Genomic DNA, 18,681 nt, shown 5'->3' with positions numbered 1-18,681 from the left:
CATTTCAGTATTTAGTACATTAGTTGTTTACTACCTATGAAGATATTTCAGTATTTAATACATTAGTATTAATGTTTACTGTCTATGAAGATTGCTAACTATTATTTCCTTCAGAAGTCGGGTCTTCCCTCTTGCGCCATCCATCACCTGAGCTCTCCCGGCTCATATCAGCCCACAGCTCACTCTCCAAAGGAGAGCGAAATTTCCAGTGGCCAGTTCTAGCCTTCGTTATACAGCATCATGATCTGGAAGGGCTTGAGATAGCAATGAAGCAGGCCTTAAGGAAGTCGGCTTGCCGTGTGTTTGCTATGGAGGTATGAATACTTTGATGAAATTATTATCCATGCATTACACAAATATACAGTAATTCTATTTAATGATGACACTTTTTTTTTTACCAGACAAATTACATCAAATTAAAGCCATGTGCCTAATGGGGGAAAAAGTGTTCACATCAAAATAATATAAAGTTTATGAAAAAATTAATTTGGAATTTTACATGTAATGCTGCTAAATTTTTATTTTTATACAGCTTTATTACTTGAATAGGAGGTAATCTTTTAAACCTTTTTGTATTCAGGACAGTTCACTAGAATACAATGACATATCATGCAAAGAAGTTGAATAGGGCTTTTGAGTAAGAAATTTCCCAATACTAGCTTATCTAGGCTTCCATTTTCTGGAACACGGATGAAGTTTTTCCTAGACCTGTAGATAGTAAATGTTTCTTTTTTTTTTTTTTAACAAGAATGTGGTAAATACCTTGTTACATTCATTGTTGAAAATAATAAAGTTAAGTAAATGGCTGTTTGTATAGAACTTGGAAAACATTCTATATTAGTTTTAAATGCTAGTTAGAAAAAAATGCCTAGAATAAAATAAATTGATATTAAAAAGAATTTTCATTGTAGTTTGTAAACAGGATTTCCTTGTTGCTCTTTTTTTTTTATTAACACCAGAATTGACTATTTCAGATTCAGTGCTTTTTCAGTGAAACAAGGGCCACATTTTCTAACATGTTTATCTTTAAATAATATTTTAAAAACAACAACAACAACAAACCGCTTACATATCTTAACTCACATTTCCCCTTTCATTTTGTGCCTCGGTTTACTCAGGCATTCAACTGGCTTCTCTGTAATGTCATCCAAACAACGTCTCTGCATGATATTCTCTGGCACTTTGTGGCGGCACTGACTCCTTCTCCAGTAGAAGCAGAGGAAGATGAGGATGAGGATAATAAATCCAATAAAGAAAATGCAGAGCAAGTGGGTGTTTGCTCCTTCTCATTCTATGTTTTCCCTTTTTAAACATATATTTTATTCTTTGAAAGTTTTATGAATTTATATAATATATACCAATCGCACCCATCCACCACTACTTCCCTCCAGCTGTTCCTAGTGCAACCCACTCCACTTCTCCTCCTGTTTCGTTGTTAGTGCTAATAACAACCGGAGAGTCCAAGTAGTGCTTCCTATATATGCATGGCTATATGGCCACAATTCCATATTTTTATAGGACCTAAGTATTATGCTTTCTAGTGGTGTAGTATGTAATGTTTTACATGAAATAACTGACAGATAATTTGACTTGAAAAACAACAATACAATGATAGTATGGGCAAAATGTTAGCCATACTTAGTAAAAGTTTTCTGTCTGGCAAAGATGCTGAAACACATCTGGTTTCTCATTGAATGTCATTGTCAAGCAAGCAAGCAGAAGATGTATGGCAGTATTACCATCGGCATCACTAGTACATAGCGAATCTAGACCTGGAAAGCTTTCCTTTCTAGCCTAGCAACAAATGGGATGAATGTGATGTCCCCCCAAATAGGGCACTTTACATTTGAACATTTGCTCCCTTATCAGGGAGTATAGTGTTCAAATGTAAAGCAGAGTCAGAAATGACCAGTCTAACCACCTCACGGGTGCAAAGCCTTTACCTAATCTAGATAGAGAATAAAACATAACATGGCTCAGCAAGAGATAGTGTAAACTAGAACTTGTGTGATGTTCTTTCTTGAGTAGACAAAGAAAGAAGCAACAGCACAGCTGTGTTTTACTTAGCTCATTGACATACATTGATAAGCACCTATCAGCAACAGGATGGGAAAACAAAGGAGCTCATATATGCTGTGTAGTAACCACCTCTGGGAGAAAAATTCAGCAAAAGCTATGCAAATTCACCTTTTTTAAGTTAGTTATTACACTTCTGTTAGCTTCCTATTATGTGAATATGTGGTTCATTGCAGAGCTTGTAAAAACAAACAGGCAAACAAAATGATTGTTCTGAGGTAGACTAATGAGGAAAATGCACTGTTTCCACTCGTGGGATACCATTGACCAGAATATTGTATTTGTGTACATAGGTAATAAGTCATGATCATGTTGTAAATTGTCTATTATTGTCTAATGTACATAAAAAGTCCTATGAAGTAGGAGTACTCCACTTCTAAACATGCATTATTTTAAATATGTAAACACATACATAGAATATATATATGCTTGAATATACATATATATGCATACAGATACATGTATCTACAGCTGTATTCATCTTCCAATGATATGTAAGTATCCTAGAATTGAAGTGTATATGTGCTGTTCATTTGTTTGCTCATTTTACTTGTTATTTACCTTATCAGTTTTCTCTAGAAATGTTACAAATACATTAGAAATTTTACATACTGTACATACAAGTTATACTTATATAAGATTATTGTTTTTTAAATATTTCTTCCAACTGATAAACTCACTTTGAATTTTCATCTTAGGAGAAGGACACACGAGTATGTGAACACCCACTGTCAGATATAGTGATTGCAGGCGAAGCTGCTCACCCTCTGCCACATACATTTCACCGGTTACTTCAGACCATCTCTGATCTTATGATGTCCCTCCCTAGTGGCAGTTCATTGCAGCAAATGGCTTTAAGGTATTTTTTCACCAAAGTATCCTAATAGAAAAAAATGATTTTATGAAATATGCAAAGTGCTGAATACTTGAAAAAAATTGTTTAAATGGCAAGATGCAAAGAATTCCTAAATTGTGGAAATGGTGACTGCCCTCTTGTGTCCTAATTTATAACCTTTTTCTTTTTGGCTAGTATCTAGTCCCCACACGGTTGCTAAAACCTTCTGGTTCACTTTTCTGCTCCTGTTTCACTGTGACCAGTAAAGAGAATGAAAATAAAATCTCAGAAAGCAAAACAAAGTTGGAAGGGGCTTGAAAGCAGATTCTAGATTCAAGTTATGTGTATACAATTTTAAAACTACCTTAAGTAATATCTTACTGTGTTGAGAATGTGGCATTACATTACACTATGAACTGTATTTTTCGACTGATTCAGTAGACTATGGAGATAAATAGATCTTCCATGGAGTGTGTATAAGAAGCTGATGGGAAAGATTAGGTTACCTATGTCCCTAATGATAAGGCCAGTAGAAAACAGGTTTTTTTTGTAATCTTCATAAGATTTTTGAAAGGCAAGAAATGTTGTATCCCCCAAAATTATTATGGAATTATCACACAGAAATTGAGAGAGCTATCACAGTTGCTATAATGCTTATTCTTACAACAGATTCATTTTTGCTGTGTGGTCTTGACCTCCATGGCAAAATATATATATATGGTAAATTTTTTTTAGAACTTACCTTGTTAAATTACCTTTATTTCTCAAAACAAATAAAAATATATATACATGAAAATTTTCAATGTTTAGTGTTTTACAAAAGTAAATTTCTCTTGATATATCTACTACAAAGTGTAGTAGCTTCTCTGCAAACTCGTAGGTAGTCCTAGGAAATAATTACTTTGTATATTGTTTATACTTTTAGATGCTGGAGCCTCAAGTTCAAGCAGTCTGACCACCAGTTCCTCCATCAGAGCAATGTCTTCCATCATATCAATAACATCTTGTCAAAGTCAGATGATGGAGACAGTGAGGAGAGCTTCAGTATCAGTGTCCAGTCTGGCTTTGAAGCCATGAGCCAGGTCAGCGGCTTGCTTATGTGTCTGTTGTAGTAGCTACCGGTGCTAAGTTTGGGAAAAGGCAAACTATAAATGAGTCATACACAGCTGATTATAGTGTTTACTACTGAATGCTTATTTTTTTTCATCACAAAACATTGCATTTATAATACTATGAATGTTTTCATTTCTTTCTGTTAGGAATTATGCATAGTTATGTGCTTAAAGGATTTGACCAGCATCGTTGACATAAAAACATCAAGTCGACCTGCCATGATTGGCAGTTTGACAGATGGCTCCACAGAAACCTTTTGGGAATCAGGAGATGAAGATAAAAACAAAACTAAAAACATCACTATCAACTGTGTGAAGGGAATTAATGCACGTTATGTATCTGTTCATGTGGACAATTCCCGGGATCTAGGGGTAAGAAGGAAATTTAATTTCTGGCTTATTAGTTCTTTTAAACTAAAAGGTTTAGTTTTGGGGGAAATTCTTCAACTAAACATTTTTATAATCCTCAAATCCTAAATCTAAGAACAGATTTCTATGTCTGGAAACACTATGGGCTATAAATTAAAAAAAAAAAAAAAAAAAAAAAAGGTCTGATTTGGCTACAGCTGAACAAGATTAAAATCTTCAAGTAGTATTTTCTATTTCTATGCTGTTGCTTAAGCAATTAATTCCCTTTGCCTGGAATTTCCTTTAAAATGTGTCCCACAATCTTAAGACTCAGCAGAGAAACCCTCTTTGGATTACAGCTCCTGGATAAAAATTACTCTTTCCTCTACTGGTTTTCTTCAGGTATCTTGTTCTGTTTCATTTGTTTATAGTGCTCTAATGGTAACTAAGATACTTTGGCCCACAGTATAGTTTCTGGCTTCTGCTTCACACCCTCAGTCCTTAGGGCTAGAGGTGGACAGTCCCTGAACTAATTTAAATATTCATGATTTACAGTTCCCCCACCCTAATCTCTCTAACAGAATGGTTCATCTGAATTAAAACATTCTTCCATAAAAGGCACCAAAGAGCAAAAAAGAATCCTATCACTTGAGCCGGAAAATAGCATCAGCTGCCAGACGGCTGCTTCTGTCCTTAGTCTTGAGGAAGAGTACTTTGAATTTTTGCTTCTGAGTAGATGAGGCTTTCTAGCAGATGGTTTTAGTGGACTCCCATGAACCATTGCTGACTATAAACCCACCCATTTGCGTACTGATTTTGCTGAAAAAAAAAAAAAAGAAAATAGTGGGGTTTTGGCTCAAATAACCTGGATGTAAAGCTAAGCACATCCGTCCCTCTTCAAGCCAAGTGCAGCGATCCACCATCCTCCCAACCCCGGCTCCTGGCTCCCGGCTCCCGGCTCCCGGCTCCCGGCTCCCGGCATCAGTGCAGGTTCAGTGCTTCCCTCATGCCAAATAAGAAAATGGGGCGTAAGCTAACATAGCACAAACTTATTTCCTTTTCATAAACAGGAACTTCCTATAGGTACAAATAGTTTATCTTACAGGAAAAACTCAAAACTTTACTGGCTAGGTTTTACTGCTGACTGCGAACTTATCTTTGACGCATACACTTTTCACAATGATTATTATAATCAAATTGAATTTCTATATTTGTTAAGTAGAGATACTTTATAACAATATTTATTGTGAAAACCAAAAACCCTTCACATAACATCTGCTTTCCTTTTAAGAGACATCCTTGAGCAAATACATTGCTTTGCCTTCCAACAAGCCACCAGTGAGCCTAATCTACAGCGTTTGTTGCTTTGAGTTACAATTCGTAATAAACAGCTCAAGAGGAATTAATGCTTGTCCATTCTTTTCATGTGCTTAGCATAAAACTACTCAACTCTAGGGGTGGCTGACTTCCTGTACTGAGACATGCACTGGTACTGTTGGATAGTTATTTCCTGTGTGAGCATTGCCTTCCCTGGTTTGCTGAGCTCTTTGAAGGAATAGAGTTCACCTTACTAAAATGTTCTTTTCCAAAGCCATACAGTAATGATGGCACACATGGGTATCTGTTAGTTACGGAAGCTTCCTGTCATGTACTTGAGAAACAGAACAGGGCGAGTAGAATTGTTAGACACTACATGAAGATACAGAATTTGAAGGTTTGGAATTTGGTTAAAACTGGGAAAGTCAAACTGAGAAATTACACAGAGGCTAAAATCTTAGAGATGACTGGAGCTGTCGGCACTGTGGTTGACTGGATACGTGGGATGGAGTCTGTGAGGACTGACAGCCCACGTGCAGCAATAGTGTGGCATCTGCAGACTGGAAGACATTATTATATATGTAAAGGCTCCAAGAAGAAACATAGTATAACTATTTTGAATTTCTGTTATAGAATAAAGTTACCTCGATGACCTTCTTAACTGGTAAAGCAGTAGAAGACTTGTGCAGAATAAAGCAGGTAACTAACATGTCATCTTGCCTTTTCTCAGCTCTCGCTGTTGCATTTCAGTTTTGTCATACTACCAAGATAGCATAAATCATTTCTAGAGAAAACAGTAAACTGAACCTAGTCTGTAGCCAAGAAGTACCATCCCAATGCTGGATCGCACCCCACTATTTCTTTAAATGCCCTCAGTCAGGAGCCTACAGTCTGCAACTTCCCATTGTTCTTTGAAGACTTGAATACCTTTAAGTTCACTGATTCACAACCAGAAACTTCACTTACCACCACTTAGGTAAAAACTGATTGTTAGCCTAAACAAGAGCCAAGAAAACACAAGCATGGCTTCTACTTCAGCAGCTCTATCTGTTGGAAATCAGTTTATAAAGCAATTGTAGAAATGAAGCCATATCTGGGCACAGGTCGGAGATTATGCACAAACTCAGGAATTTACATAACTAAACCCTTATCAGAGCTTTTCTTCCAGGTTTACTTCCTAATCCAAAAGTCAAGAAGTTTCTTTGAATTTTCTTCTCTCCAATCATATTGAGAGTTAAGATGAAAATATTTAAATACTAGAGTCTAAGAAATTATTCTAAAAGTAGTTTTGTTTTGTTTTGATTTCCACACTTAACTTCTCTTTTTGGAAGTGTTGACATAGTTAAAGTAACAAATGTCTAAATAAATCATCTAGGAGGCTGTAGGTTCCTTCTTGGTTATCAAATATAATGCGAATAATTTTAATTTCATTGGCGCAGTAGTGTCAAAACCATTTTGCTATGTATTGACATTCAGTCCTTGATCCACAAACACTCATCTGAAATATCAGCACAATAAAAATACCATTTCCCTGTGTGGTGTTTACTGTGAAGATGCATGAGCAGGACCTCATTACTTATGTGTTTCTCCTGAGAGCCAGTAGAGGGGAATCATGTAAACTCTGTAAGAGTTTGCTCACAGAGTTTATACAGGGAAACCATATGGTAGTCAGGCCCGTATCAGTTCTCAGCCCCGTCACCTCCAGAAACTCTCTCAACCTGTGTTAACCTCACTTTCTTCTTTGTTCTGTCTCCTCACAAAACCTTAAATAGGGTAATGGGAATGACCTGATAATCTCTACTGTCAGTGCAGCTGTTTGTTTGAGCTTTCTGTTACCGATGCTAGGCTCAGGGCAGCGATAAAGAGATGATTCTGGTGTATCAGGTGCCTGTCCTTTTTCTGCTCCACCAGGTCGATTTGGATTCCAGGCACATTGGTTGGGTAACAAGTGAACTCCCAGGAGGGGATAATCACATCATCAAAATTGAATTAAAGGGCCCAGAAAATACATTAAGAGTTCGACAAGTAAAAGTCCTGGGTTGGAAAGACGGTGAAAGCACAAAAATCGCTGGCCAGATCTCAGCCAGTGTGGCTCAGCAAAGGAGCTGTGAGGCCGAGACGCTCCGAGTGTTCAGACTCATCACCTCTCAAGTGAGTGAGCTCGAGTAAACTGACCTATGTTTTGAGAGTATGGCAGAAATTTTATTATAACTTTCTGATTTTAAATATAGCCCATGTTCACTTCTTTTAGGCCATTACCAGTATCTAATGTTGAATTTGCAATTTCAGAGAAGTAGTATTAGTGGGATGGATAGAGATGCTGTATTAGAAGGAACCCTTGAGAATCCGCTCAGTGTGGGGGCTAAGCCTACTGTCCTGGCACTTTAGAGGCTAAGACAAAAGGATTGCCACAAAGTTCAGGACAGCCTGGACTACATTATGAGTTCCAGGCCAGCCAAGGCTACAGAATTACATCCTGCTTCAAAATAAATAACTAATTAAAACCCTCCAGAATTAGATAGTCCTCCAGCTTTCTAGGAGCAGTGCTACATTAACTCTTTGTCACCTGCCTCTGTTCTTTGTCAGGTGTTTGGAAAGCTCATCTCTGGAGATGCTGAACCTACACCAGAGCAAGAGGAAAAGGCGCTCCTGTCATCACCTGAAGGAGAGGAAAAAGTATACAATGTATTTATTTGTAGACTAAAATTTTGTTTCTCATTTTCATTTTCTTACTTTTGGTAAGACAACCAACTCTTGGGTTCCTTTACATTTTAATGGGTATATGGGCATGTCTGGATATTTTTTTTCTTAACTCGCATTAGAAGGAAGGTAAAGGAGTTACCTGAAACTAACTCACCTCTCCATATCTGAGCAAGCTGGAAGTTTCCATCTGTGGAAGCTGCTCTGTGAGGTGCTTGCTGATTGCTGTTGGCATCCTTGGGGTCACACTGCCTTCTCCATTGCATTTTCCCTCTGTGCTCTAGCTGACAATAGGAGGAAACTTCTTTACAACTTCCCCAAAGAGAAAACAACTTTCCCTCTGCTAAAGTTGATGCTACTCTATCTGTGCTTCTGCCTCGTGGTTTTTTATCTTACGTTTATCTACACATAAGGCTTACACGTAAGGCTTATGTTTAACTGAAACAGTCCATCTAAGAGGAGAGAGTCAACCTCTTGTGTTCCTTTCGGTAAGACACTGCACTGTCGTCACATGGAGCGGAGCTGCAGGACAGGCAGCTTGCCTCGTTCTCGATCCAGAAAGAAAGCCTGATGTTATTAGAAGGTTTTTTTTATGTTTTGGTTTTTTTTGTTGTTTTTTTTTTTTAGACGCTGTTAATGAGATTGAGGGTGTTTTCTTCTTTCCCTAGTCTGCTGAGCATTTACCTCAGAATGGATATTCTTACATATTTCTCTTATGTTAACTGCTTAACTGTCATTCAGTAGAATAATCAGTGCTATGAACTTTAATCAATGTGTTATTGGTATATAGGTAGTTTTTCAATAATAATAATGATATAGCAATAGCATTAGAAGATGATAGGTACACAGCACAGTATCTCATTGAAGATGATGGAAATGATCTCCAGTTAACTCAGGTGTACATATCTGTGATTATACCAAAAACTATTGAAATTGCTCAGTTCAAAGAGATATATGGCAGATATGTCAACATAGTTTTGTTTTAAAATAAAAAAAAATAAATGAGATGTAAACACAGCTAAGATAAAAATAACTCTCTGGAACAAAGCTGTGCATAATTTAGCCCACAGAAGGTAAAGGGCCACCTCCCTCCAGGATTTGCTTTCTTTACTAAATGTGGGACTGTTTCAGTGCCCATTTCTTCTTGAGACAGCCTTGGTAGTTGTATTAATTAATCTGTTTGCTTATGGAACTTGTTGGCATAAATTGTTTACAGTAGTATCAATATCTTTAATATCTGTAAAATCTATAGTAAAACCTGTTTTTATTTCTTGTGGCGGCTATTTGTGTGTTTCCTCTCTTCATGGGTAATGCAGATTGAGCTCAGTGGTTCTGAGGAAACAGTTTTAACTTTTATAGTTACTTCCTTTTTTTTCTTTTATTTATTTTATGTATATGAGTGCACTGTCACTTTCTTCAGACACACCAGAAGAGAGCATCAGATCCCATTAGAGATGGTTCTGATCCACCATGTGTGGTTGCTGGGAATTGAACTCAGGACCTCTGGAAGAGCAGTCAGTGCTCTTAACCACTAAGCCATCTCTCCAGCCTGGATTACCTCCTTTGAAGTTATAGAACTCATCTTTATCAGTGTGTTCCACATATTTGTTTTGATTTTGATTTCTTCCCTTAAGCTTCAATTTAACATAAATGTACTTCAACATACATACACATACATATATATGCATATATGTGTATATATATATAGGTATATGCTTAATTATTTCTCAAGGCACTCTAAAATGTCAAATATACACATTTTCTCTAAATAGTCTACTTCTTTATTTTTATTTTTCTATGTAAAGGCAACCTCCGATGCTGACCTGAAGGAACACATGGTTGGAATCATATTCAGCAGGAGTAAACTGACTAACTTACAAAAGCAGGTTAGTTACCAGCTGCCCCGCTGCCTTTGTCTCTTAGGTTGTCTAAGGACTTTCAGTTTATAAAATGTCCTCTAAATCTGTGAAGGCTTTGGAATGCTCCCTCTCCACTGGTCCTGTAGAATATGTGTCTCCTCCTAGAACGGAATGGGCGCATTGCCATAGCTGCATCACTTTGAAGTCGGGCATGGTGCCCTGTGCCTATGATCCAAGCACTTAAGAAGCAGAAAATTGAGCAGAGGTTGCAGCATGTGAGGCCAGCTCAGCCTATGTAGTGAAATCTTGTCTCAAAATAAAGGAGTGGGAAAGTATTACAAATGTGAACTCTCTTACTTCACTGTCTTTGTCGCTTCACTGTTATCTCTGTTTTCAGTAGGTGGGTAGGTGGCTACCAAGCACCTTTAGTGGGTTGATTGATTGATTGATTGATTGGAGGCAGAGCTTCACTGTGGTAGCCAGACCTGCCTTAAACTCACAACCCCCCTCTCTTGGGATCCCAAATGCTGGGATTATATTTGGGATCTGTTACACCCACCTGAGTACATTTTTTTAAATTTTAGTCATAAATAACCAGGTATAACAAACATGACTTTTGCATTTTATTATTTCCCTTTTTCCTCTTATTTTCTCAATCAGGAAGGAAAGAACTAAGCAGTTAATAATGTTAACTATACCAGTATTAATACTTTTAAACATAGATTCTTCATATACAGGAATGCCAGGTAACATTAAAAATAGCAATTGAGAATACGGATGGAAACCGGCACAAAGGCTCTGCGCTCTCAGCTATGTACATGATAGAGGAAGGAGGGCTTGAGTTTAATGATAGCCTGGTTAGCATAGGGTAGCTCCATCAAACAAAAAAAAAAAAAATAGGGAGATGAAAAATACTGATTTTTTTTTACCCTGCCTATTATTTTTTCATAACATTAAATCTCTTTTTAAAAAAAAAAACAGCATAAATTTATATTTTATTTTCCTGTCTCATTAACTTGGCTATTTTTATCAGGTGATTTAATTATTGAAGTTTGTATCATAGTTTCCCCTAGTTTGTTCCATTATTTTTAAGATGAGTTAAGAATATAATATAATGAAGAATATACTGGCAAAGAAACATATTAAGTCAGACATTAACCTGCATATTTTACATTTTTTTGTTTATTTTAGTAATAGTAAAGAAGACCCATAAATAAAATTTTGTATTTTCTGTTTCCTTCACATAGGTGTGTGCACACATCGTCCAAGCTATTCGCATGGAAGCCACAAGAGTCCGTGAAGAGTGGGAGCATGCCATATCCAGCAAGGAAAATGCCAATTCTCAGCCCAGTGACGAAGACGCCTCCTCCGACGCTTACTGCTTCGAGCTGCTCTCCATGGTCTTAGCACTGAGCGGCTCCAATGTGGGCAGACAGTACCTGGCTCAGCAGCTGACTCTACTTCAAGATCTCTTTTCCTTGCTCCACACAGCCTCTCCGAGGGTCCAGAGACAGGTGACTGTCATGCCACTTACTTCTGTTTCTTCCCTGTCACTTGAAAGTCAGAAGACCGTAAACGTGAACTTTTAATACTTTATGTTTTATTTCTGATCAAAACTTACCTCCATTTTTGTATCGTTTAAGATTTGTTCCAATTACTAGTGTAGTGTAATAAGTAGTACTCTGGGTATTGACTGACTTCTTTCCAAGAGATATATTATGCCATTTAATCCAGAACAAAGATAAAAGGCTTGTATTTTTTTTTTTTTTACATTCTGTCTTTGGTGTTAGCTACCTCTCTAAAAATGCTTAAGTCATATTCTTCTCAAAATTAAAAGTATAAATTATTAAAAGTATTAAATTAATTTCTGTTCTTCCCATAGTTTTTAAAGCTACAGAATAGTAGCTAAGCATATTTTAAATGATAAGTATAAAGTAGCGGTATTTAAATGTATTTTTTCAATCTTATAATCAGGTGACCTCCTTACTAAGACGTGTTTTGCCTGAAGTGACTCCTAATCGTCTGGCCAGTATCATAGGAGTGAAGTCTCTTCCCCCAGCTGACATCAGTGACATCATTCACTCAACTGAGAAAGGAGACTGGAATAAGCTGGGTATCTTGGACATGTTTCTGGGATGCATTGCCAAGGCACTCACTGTCCAGCTCAAAGCCAAAGGGACCACCATCACGGGGACAGCCGGCACCACTGTGGGCAAAGGAGTTACAACAGTCACCCTGCCGATGATCTTCAACTCCAGGTTTGTCATTCTCTCAGTTTTAGTATCGAAACTTAAAACATCACAAATTTTACCTGTTACCTCACTCACCAAATCACATTGGTGAGCAGCTGGCTATATGCATAAATGGAGTGTCGGGCACCAGGATGGCTCAACAGGGGAAGACACCCACATGCAAGGTTGGTAACCTGCGTTTGATCCCCAAGTTCACGAAGGTGTACTCTTACTTCTGCACACATTGTGGTATGGACACATCTCTTGAATGCATGCGCACCCTCACACGCAAATATTAATATTTTCAATTATTTAAAATTACTAAATTAGCTGAGCAGTGGTAGCACAAGCCTTTAACTCCAGCACTTGGAGGCAAAGGCAGGCAGATCTCTTAAGTCTGAGCCAGCCTGGACTACAGAGTGAAGAAAGCCAAAGCTATACAGAGACACCATGTTTCAAGGGAAAAAAAAGCAATCAATCAATCAATCAATAAATGAGACAAAATTAATAAAATTTTAAGGAGGAGTATCATAGAATATAGAAAGTAAGCTTTTTAGGTAACATTTGCTATTTGTGTATCTGTTGAAAAGGATTGACTCTCACTGTATAGAAACATAAATTTCAGGTTTATGTTAATGTTTTCCACAATATAAATAAATAATAGGAGATTATATTACCTAATACATTGTAATTCTTTTAAAACTCTACAAAGACAAATTATAGAAGAATGTTTGTCTAATCTTAAATTTTCAAAACAGTAATGCCAAATGTTATGTAGAAAAAGATTCACAGATTTGATACATAACAGTGAGTGTATTCGGCATATATACTATAAAAATTTTTCTAAATTGAAAGAACTACTTGGAAAATATCTACAACTACATAATAGACTATTGGCCATAAGATTAAAATAGTGTTTACAAAAGGGCAAAGGACCGGTAAGTGTCAGTAACAGTTTGTAGAAAAGGTTAAAGATGTCAGTTAACAAAGGAAGAGACACGAGGCAAATACAGATCCAACAGCTGAGGGAGGCAGCTCAGCTGGCCACATGCTTGCAGCACAAGCACGGGACACAAGGTTAGACTGCAGTCCATAGTTCTATAGCTGCCGGAACTTAGGCTAAAAGCAGTGGGTGTGAGCCTGTGTGCTATCCCCGAGACAGGAGGCAGAGACAAAGACTCCTTAAACAAGCCGCCAGCCAGACGAGTAGCACAGCCTGAGCTCCAGGTTCCATCAGAGACTCCCTCCACATAAGGAGGGATGGTTAAGGAAGACACCAGGGTTAGTACTGGGCCTACATAAGAACAAGCATACCTGTACATACCCCCTCACACACACACACACACACACACACACACACACACTTGTGTAAAAATAGTTGTTTAAATAGCAAAATATGTGTAGAGCTTAAGAACATGATGAAAGAATAGACATTTTTAAAGGATTTTGTTTATTTTTATCTGATGTGTATCAGTGCTTTGCTTACATGTATGTGTATGTACTACATGCATGCAGTACCCATGAAGGCCAGAAGGAAACACTGGCTGCCCTGGAACTGGAGTTACAGCTGTGTGCTACCTGCACCATGTGGGAAATTGAACCTGGACCCTCTGCAAATGCAGCAGATGCTTTTAACCACGTAGCCATCTCTCTATCCCCAGGCATCTTCATCTCATATCAGTGTTGGGTGCCAGTTACTTTCATATCTCCATGTGCACTGGAAACAGGCTGTAGTCCTTGGCCTAAGAACTGGATAGGAGTGATCTGGAAGTATTATACAAGCAAAAATATTAGAAAAGGAACATAAATAAGGATACTTGTTCTCTTGATACTAAAGAAAGAAACTTAGGGTAAAAGACTTTCTTTTAAAATACCTCAATTTTGTGCTAGAGAGATGTTTAGTGGTTACCAGGGTTTTTTTGTTTGTTTTTGTTTTTGCAGTCATTACTCCAGTTCCAGAGGATTATACACCCTCTGCTGGCTTTTGTGGGCTTGCATGCCTGGGTACATACACATGCATGTAAGCGTACACACATACAAAAATAAAAAAATGAAGAAAATAAGTAAATAACAAAATAAAATGTCTTAATTGGATAGCACACCTGTAATTCCAGCAGTCATGCAAATAAGGAAGGAGATTTAGTAAGTTAAAGGCCAGCCTAGATTGCCTAGCAACACCCTGAGTCAGAAATTTAAAAAAAAAAAGAAAAAAAAAAATGAAACCCTGAATCCTAGTGAGATGGCCCAGTGAGTAAGGGCACCTGCACACAAGCCTCCCAGGCTGAGTGTGAACCTCTTGGTACTCACAGTGGAAGGAGAGAACAAACTGAAAGTTGTTCTTTGTCTTTCTGAATCCCATAGCATACTTACACATACCTATACACACAAAATAAATTAATAAGAGTGTAATAAAAATCAAGAAACATTCTAATCGATTCAGTCAGTAAACAGTTCAGATCTCTGTGCTGACATAATGTTGCTTTCTCTGTAGTTACCTCCGAAGAGGTGAGAGCCATTGGTGGATGAAAGGCTCAACACCTCCTCAGATCTCCGAGATCATCATCAAGCTGATTAAGGATATGGCAGCAGTAAGTCCTTTTCCTGACTACAACCACGGTCCACTGAGCAGGAGGCTGCTTGATACAGAAAACAGTGTACTCTGCTAAATTAATAAGAGGACATTAATGTTGAAATTTTATTTAAAGACTATTTTTAGGATGCTCACTACTGTATCATTGGTCTTGTCAGTGAATGAGAAATTTGTCACCAAAGTGTGTTCATTTTAAACTTCCAGTTAATTTACCTGACAATTTAGGTAAGTTTTCCAGGACCTTAAAACATAAAATGTCTTCTTTCTAAGAGAAGAAAGAACTTGTGTTGAAGCATGTCCCTCCCCCCCCCAAAAAAAAAAGAACAAAAAAGATTCCTAGAAGTTTCTTATTTCCTGCTGTTCTGAGTGTTTAGGCCTTTAAATTCTTTACTTATGTCCTGGACTGCTATCTTAAGGTATTAGCTTTGGGGGGAAACCTGGGGTGTAAAGGACAGGGAGCTACTCCATTGAGTGCCTGGGTCCCTAAGGTCACTTTGCTCCCCTCTGCTTTGTGTCTTTAGAAGACAGCCTGAGGAGGAGTCAGAGGGAACATTTTAAAGGAGGTCTCACCAATTACCTATTAGCGGATTGACTACATATGAGACGAGAGATTCTGGGGAAAAGTTGAAGTTATAATTTTTTTCTTAACTGTGGACATTTTCATAGGCTTCATAGCAAATAGACATTCTCTAGGAAGCCCATTGAACTAAAATGCCTAAGAAGAATGTTTGGAAGAGCTGAATTCTGTAACGAAGTGTTGGTACTCATTAAGTATCTGTATAGCTGGAACTGGAAGGGTAGGTAGCTCAACAGTTGAGAGCATCAGCTGCTCTTGCAAAGGATCTAGGTTCAGGTTATAGTGCCCACAGGATGGCTCACAACTGTCTGTCATTCCAGCTCCAGGGGATCAGCATCCCCTACAGGCCTCCAAAGGCACACACACACACACACACACACAGACACATACACATACATACATATATACATTTAACCAAACATACATATAAAATAAAAATAAATAAAGTTTTAAAGGTATTTTTACTGGGGACTGTGCCCAGAATTACAGGGTGAGCCTGTGTGTGCTCTTAGGCTCCAGAAAGAACATCTAGGGCAATTAAGTTAGTTTAAATATTGAGGTTCCCAAGCATGGAAACCTTATTTGTACCTTTTATTTTTATCCAAATACAGAGGCCTTTAATTTTTATTTGCTTTACAATCATCAGAGTAGAGATTAGCAACTGAAATATTTCATAAGATTGTGGAAGATTTTTAGTTTGTGTCCTCCTCTAAAAGCACATGATCTTGCTATAAATATTCTCTTTGAGAGGTGTTTTTTCAGAGAAAAGGGTTTGCTATAATGACACAATACTGGTTTCTTAATAAGATATTCTTTCCTGCTCAATAGGGTCACCTGTCAGAAGCTTGGTCCCGAGTGACAAAAAATGCTATTGCAGAGACCATCATTGCCTTGACCAAGATGGAAGAGGAATTCAGGTCTCCAGTGAGATGTATTGCAACAACTAGAGTAAGATTCTGTTGTTGTTTTAAATTTGGTCTGTATCATTATATGTAATCAGTAAGTCAACTTAGCCACATTTTTAAGTGAATAAGTATTCATCATAAAATGAATTATGTATTAAATATGATAGCAATCACTGTTCACTGTTGAGTGTGTCTATCAACTTTTGTTATTATTTAGGAAGCTGAAGATATACTGGTTAGAAAAACCTAAATTACACAGTGTTTATTATCTTTCTACTGACCTGTTTACTGTAGCTTACCTTAGTCAGTCGAGTGGTAGCTGCGTTATGCTATGAGAGACTGAGGGTCCTTCAAAGACAAGACTGCCTCTGCACAGTCCTCCCAGTGAGAGTCCTAGCTCAGCTACTTTGCATGCTTTGTTTTTTAAAAACAATACTTGGGCCTAGAGAAATGGATATCAGTTCAGGACACTTGTTACAGTCTCACAGAGGGTTGGGTTCAGTTCCCAGTATTCACTTGGTGGCTCAAAGCTACTGTAACTCCAGTTCCAGGGGATTTAACACCTACTTCTGACCTTCACAGGCATGCAAATGGTGTGGGTGTGTGTGTGTACAGGCAAAATGCTCATGCAAATAAAATAGAATAAATAAGTCTAAAAATGTTTTAAAACAGTACATCCTAATTTTAGGTAGGGTTGAACTTTTGAGGAAATAAGACTGCATTCTTTAAATGAGACATCTAATTTTTAACATACCAGGTTTTATGAGCCATGCACCTACAAAGGTGATGCAAGCTATTACTGAAGAGGGAAGTATGACATTATTTTGAACCATACACACTACTAGAAATCATTTAGATTAATTCTCTGAAGTCTGTAAAAGAAGTAAGTTATATTTTATTAGAGCAGAGAAATCCAGTTTATGCCACCATGCTAATGGGTGTGACACTTAAAACAAATATGTTTTACTGTTACCCCCTTCCTACCACTCAAGAATTCTTTCATTCCACGTTCCCTTTTCACTTGCATAGATTTTCTTTCTCTCATTTTTCCATGTTTTATTACTGAATGGACATGTTGTTCTGTGTAAAACTGAAGTTCATTCTTTATATCCCTCAGGAATGTTAGTGTTTCATATACATGTGTCTTGCATGTATGTATATCTGTGTGATGATATGTGTGTGTGTGCAGATGCTTGTGTGCCCTTGGCACATGTATGAAGGTCAGAGGACAGCCTCTAGTATTGATCCTCATCTTCCATCTTGTTTGAGACAGAGCCGCTTCATTGTTTACAGCTGCTGCCATCAGCAGGCTAGCTGGCCTATAGGCCTCCTGGGCGGCTCTGCTTCTCCTCTTACACAGGAGCACTGGAGCACTGTGATTACAGGCATGCACTCTCTCGTGCTCAGCTTGACATGAATTCTAGCAACTTGCACTCTGGCTCTCACACTTGTATAGCCATCTGTCTCATCACCTCAGATTTTCTAGAATTTCTGAACTTTATTAGACATTTATTTATGGCAGTGCATACAAAGTAGATCTTTTGAGACAACAGAGACTTCTAAAAAACTGTTATTATGTACAGTAACCTAATATATACCCAGCTGCTTATGGAACTGCAAAACTAGCTACTTATCAGTTAATTTGGCGTATAGAACTTTGGACTCTATACCAGCTGGGAAAATGCACAGTAGTCATGTACAGTAAATACTATTCCTGTAAAGGAATTGATTGCACCATTGGTAGAGGATATCTTCATGTCAGATAACAGTGATTCTATACAGGAATAGTCATTTATTGAGTTGGAGTCTATGGGTGCATGGCACATATGCAATATCAGGAAAAGGCAAGAGCTGCTAAATAGCTATGCATTTCCAAAGGGAGCGAGCATTTATCTGTCTGTCGTCTCTGTCAGATTTCAAGCATTTCATAAGTGTGTTCCCATACATAATTCAGTAATCCAGCAGCCTTTCTCAACAGCTCTGGCTTGCGCTGGCATCGCTGTGTGTTCTCGATCAGGACCATGTGGATCGCCTCTCATCCGGGAGGTGGATGGGAAAGGACGGGCAGCAGAAGCAAATGGTAAGGTCAGGACTGTGGTGGAAGAACTTTGTTTTCTTTATAGTTAGTGAT

At 37.8% G+C, this 18,681-nt stretch overlaps 1 protein-coding gene across 8 annotated transcripts in view; it reads left to right on the top strand.

Annotated features, from left to right (window-relative positions):
- Window positions 1-18,681, top strand: part of Mycbp2 (MYC binding protein 2) — a 227,615-nt gene that overhangs the window by 195,573 nt on the left and 13,361 nt on the right. For 5 of the 8 annotated variants that reach the window (XM_028771203.1, XM_028771212.1, XM_028771221.1 and 2 more), the window contains 14 exons: window positions 115-314; window positions 1,119-1,268; window positions 2,775-2,935; window positions 3,837-3,993; window positions 4,171-4,395; window positions 6,322-6,387; window positions 7,600-7,839; window positions 8,275-8,373; window positions 10,194-10,274; window positions 11,495-11,761; window positions 12,222-12,505; window positions 14,970-15,066; window positions 16,474-16,593; window positions 18,529-18,630. In XM_028771203.1, coding sequence (XP_028627036.1) covers window positions 115-314; window positions 1,119-1,268; window positions 2,775-2,935; window positions 3,837-3,993; window positions 4,171-4,395; window positions 6,322-6,387; window positions 7,600-7,839; window positions 8,275-8,373; window positions 10,194-10,274; window positions 11,495-11,761; window positions 12,222-12,505; window positions 14,970-15,066; window positions 16,474-16,593; window positions 18,529-18,630 — 2,249 coding nt within the window. The remainder of the gene's footprint in view (window positions 1-114; window positions 315-1,118; window positions 1,269-2,774; window positions 2,936-3,836; window positions 3,994-4,170; window positions 4,396-6,321; window positions 6,388-7,599; window positions 7,840-8,274; window positions 8,374-10,193; window positions 10,275-11,494; window positions 11,762-12,221; window positions 12,506-14,969; window positions 15,067-16,473; window positions 16,594-18,528; window positions 18,631-18,681) is intronic. The other 3 variants (XM_028771185.1, XM_028771195.1, XM_028771178.1) reach the window with 3 other exon arrangements.

This window comes from Grammomys surdaster, unplaced genomic scaffold (assembly GCF_004785775.1).
Source record: "Grammomys surdaster isolate TR1022 unplaced genomic scaffold, NIH_TR_1.0 65, whole genome shotgun sequence".
In the NCBI taxonomy this organism is placed as follows: Eukaryota; Metazoa; Chordata; class Mammalia; order Rodentia; family Muridae; genus Grammomys; species Grammomys surdaster.
Note: the sequence above shows the minus strand (reverse complement) of the source record. Positions and strands in the feature narration are given on the sequence as shown.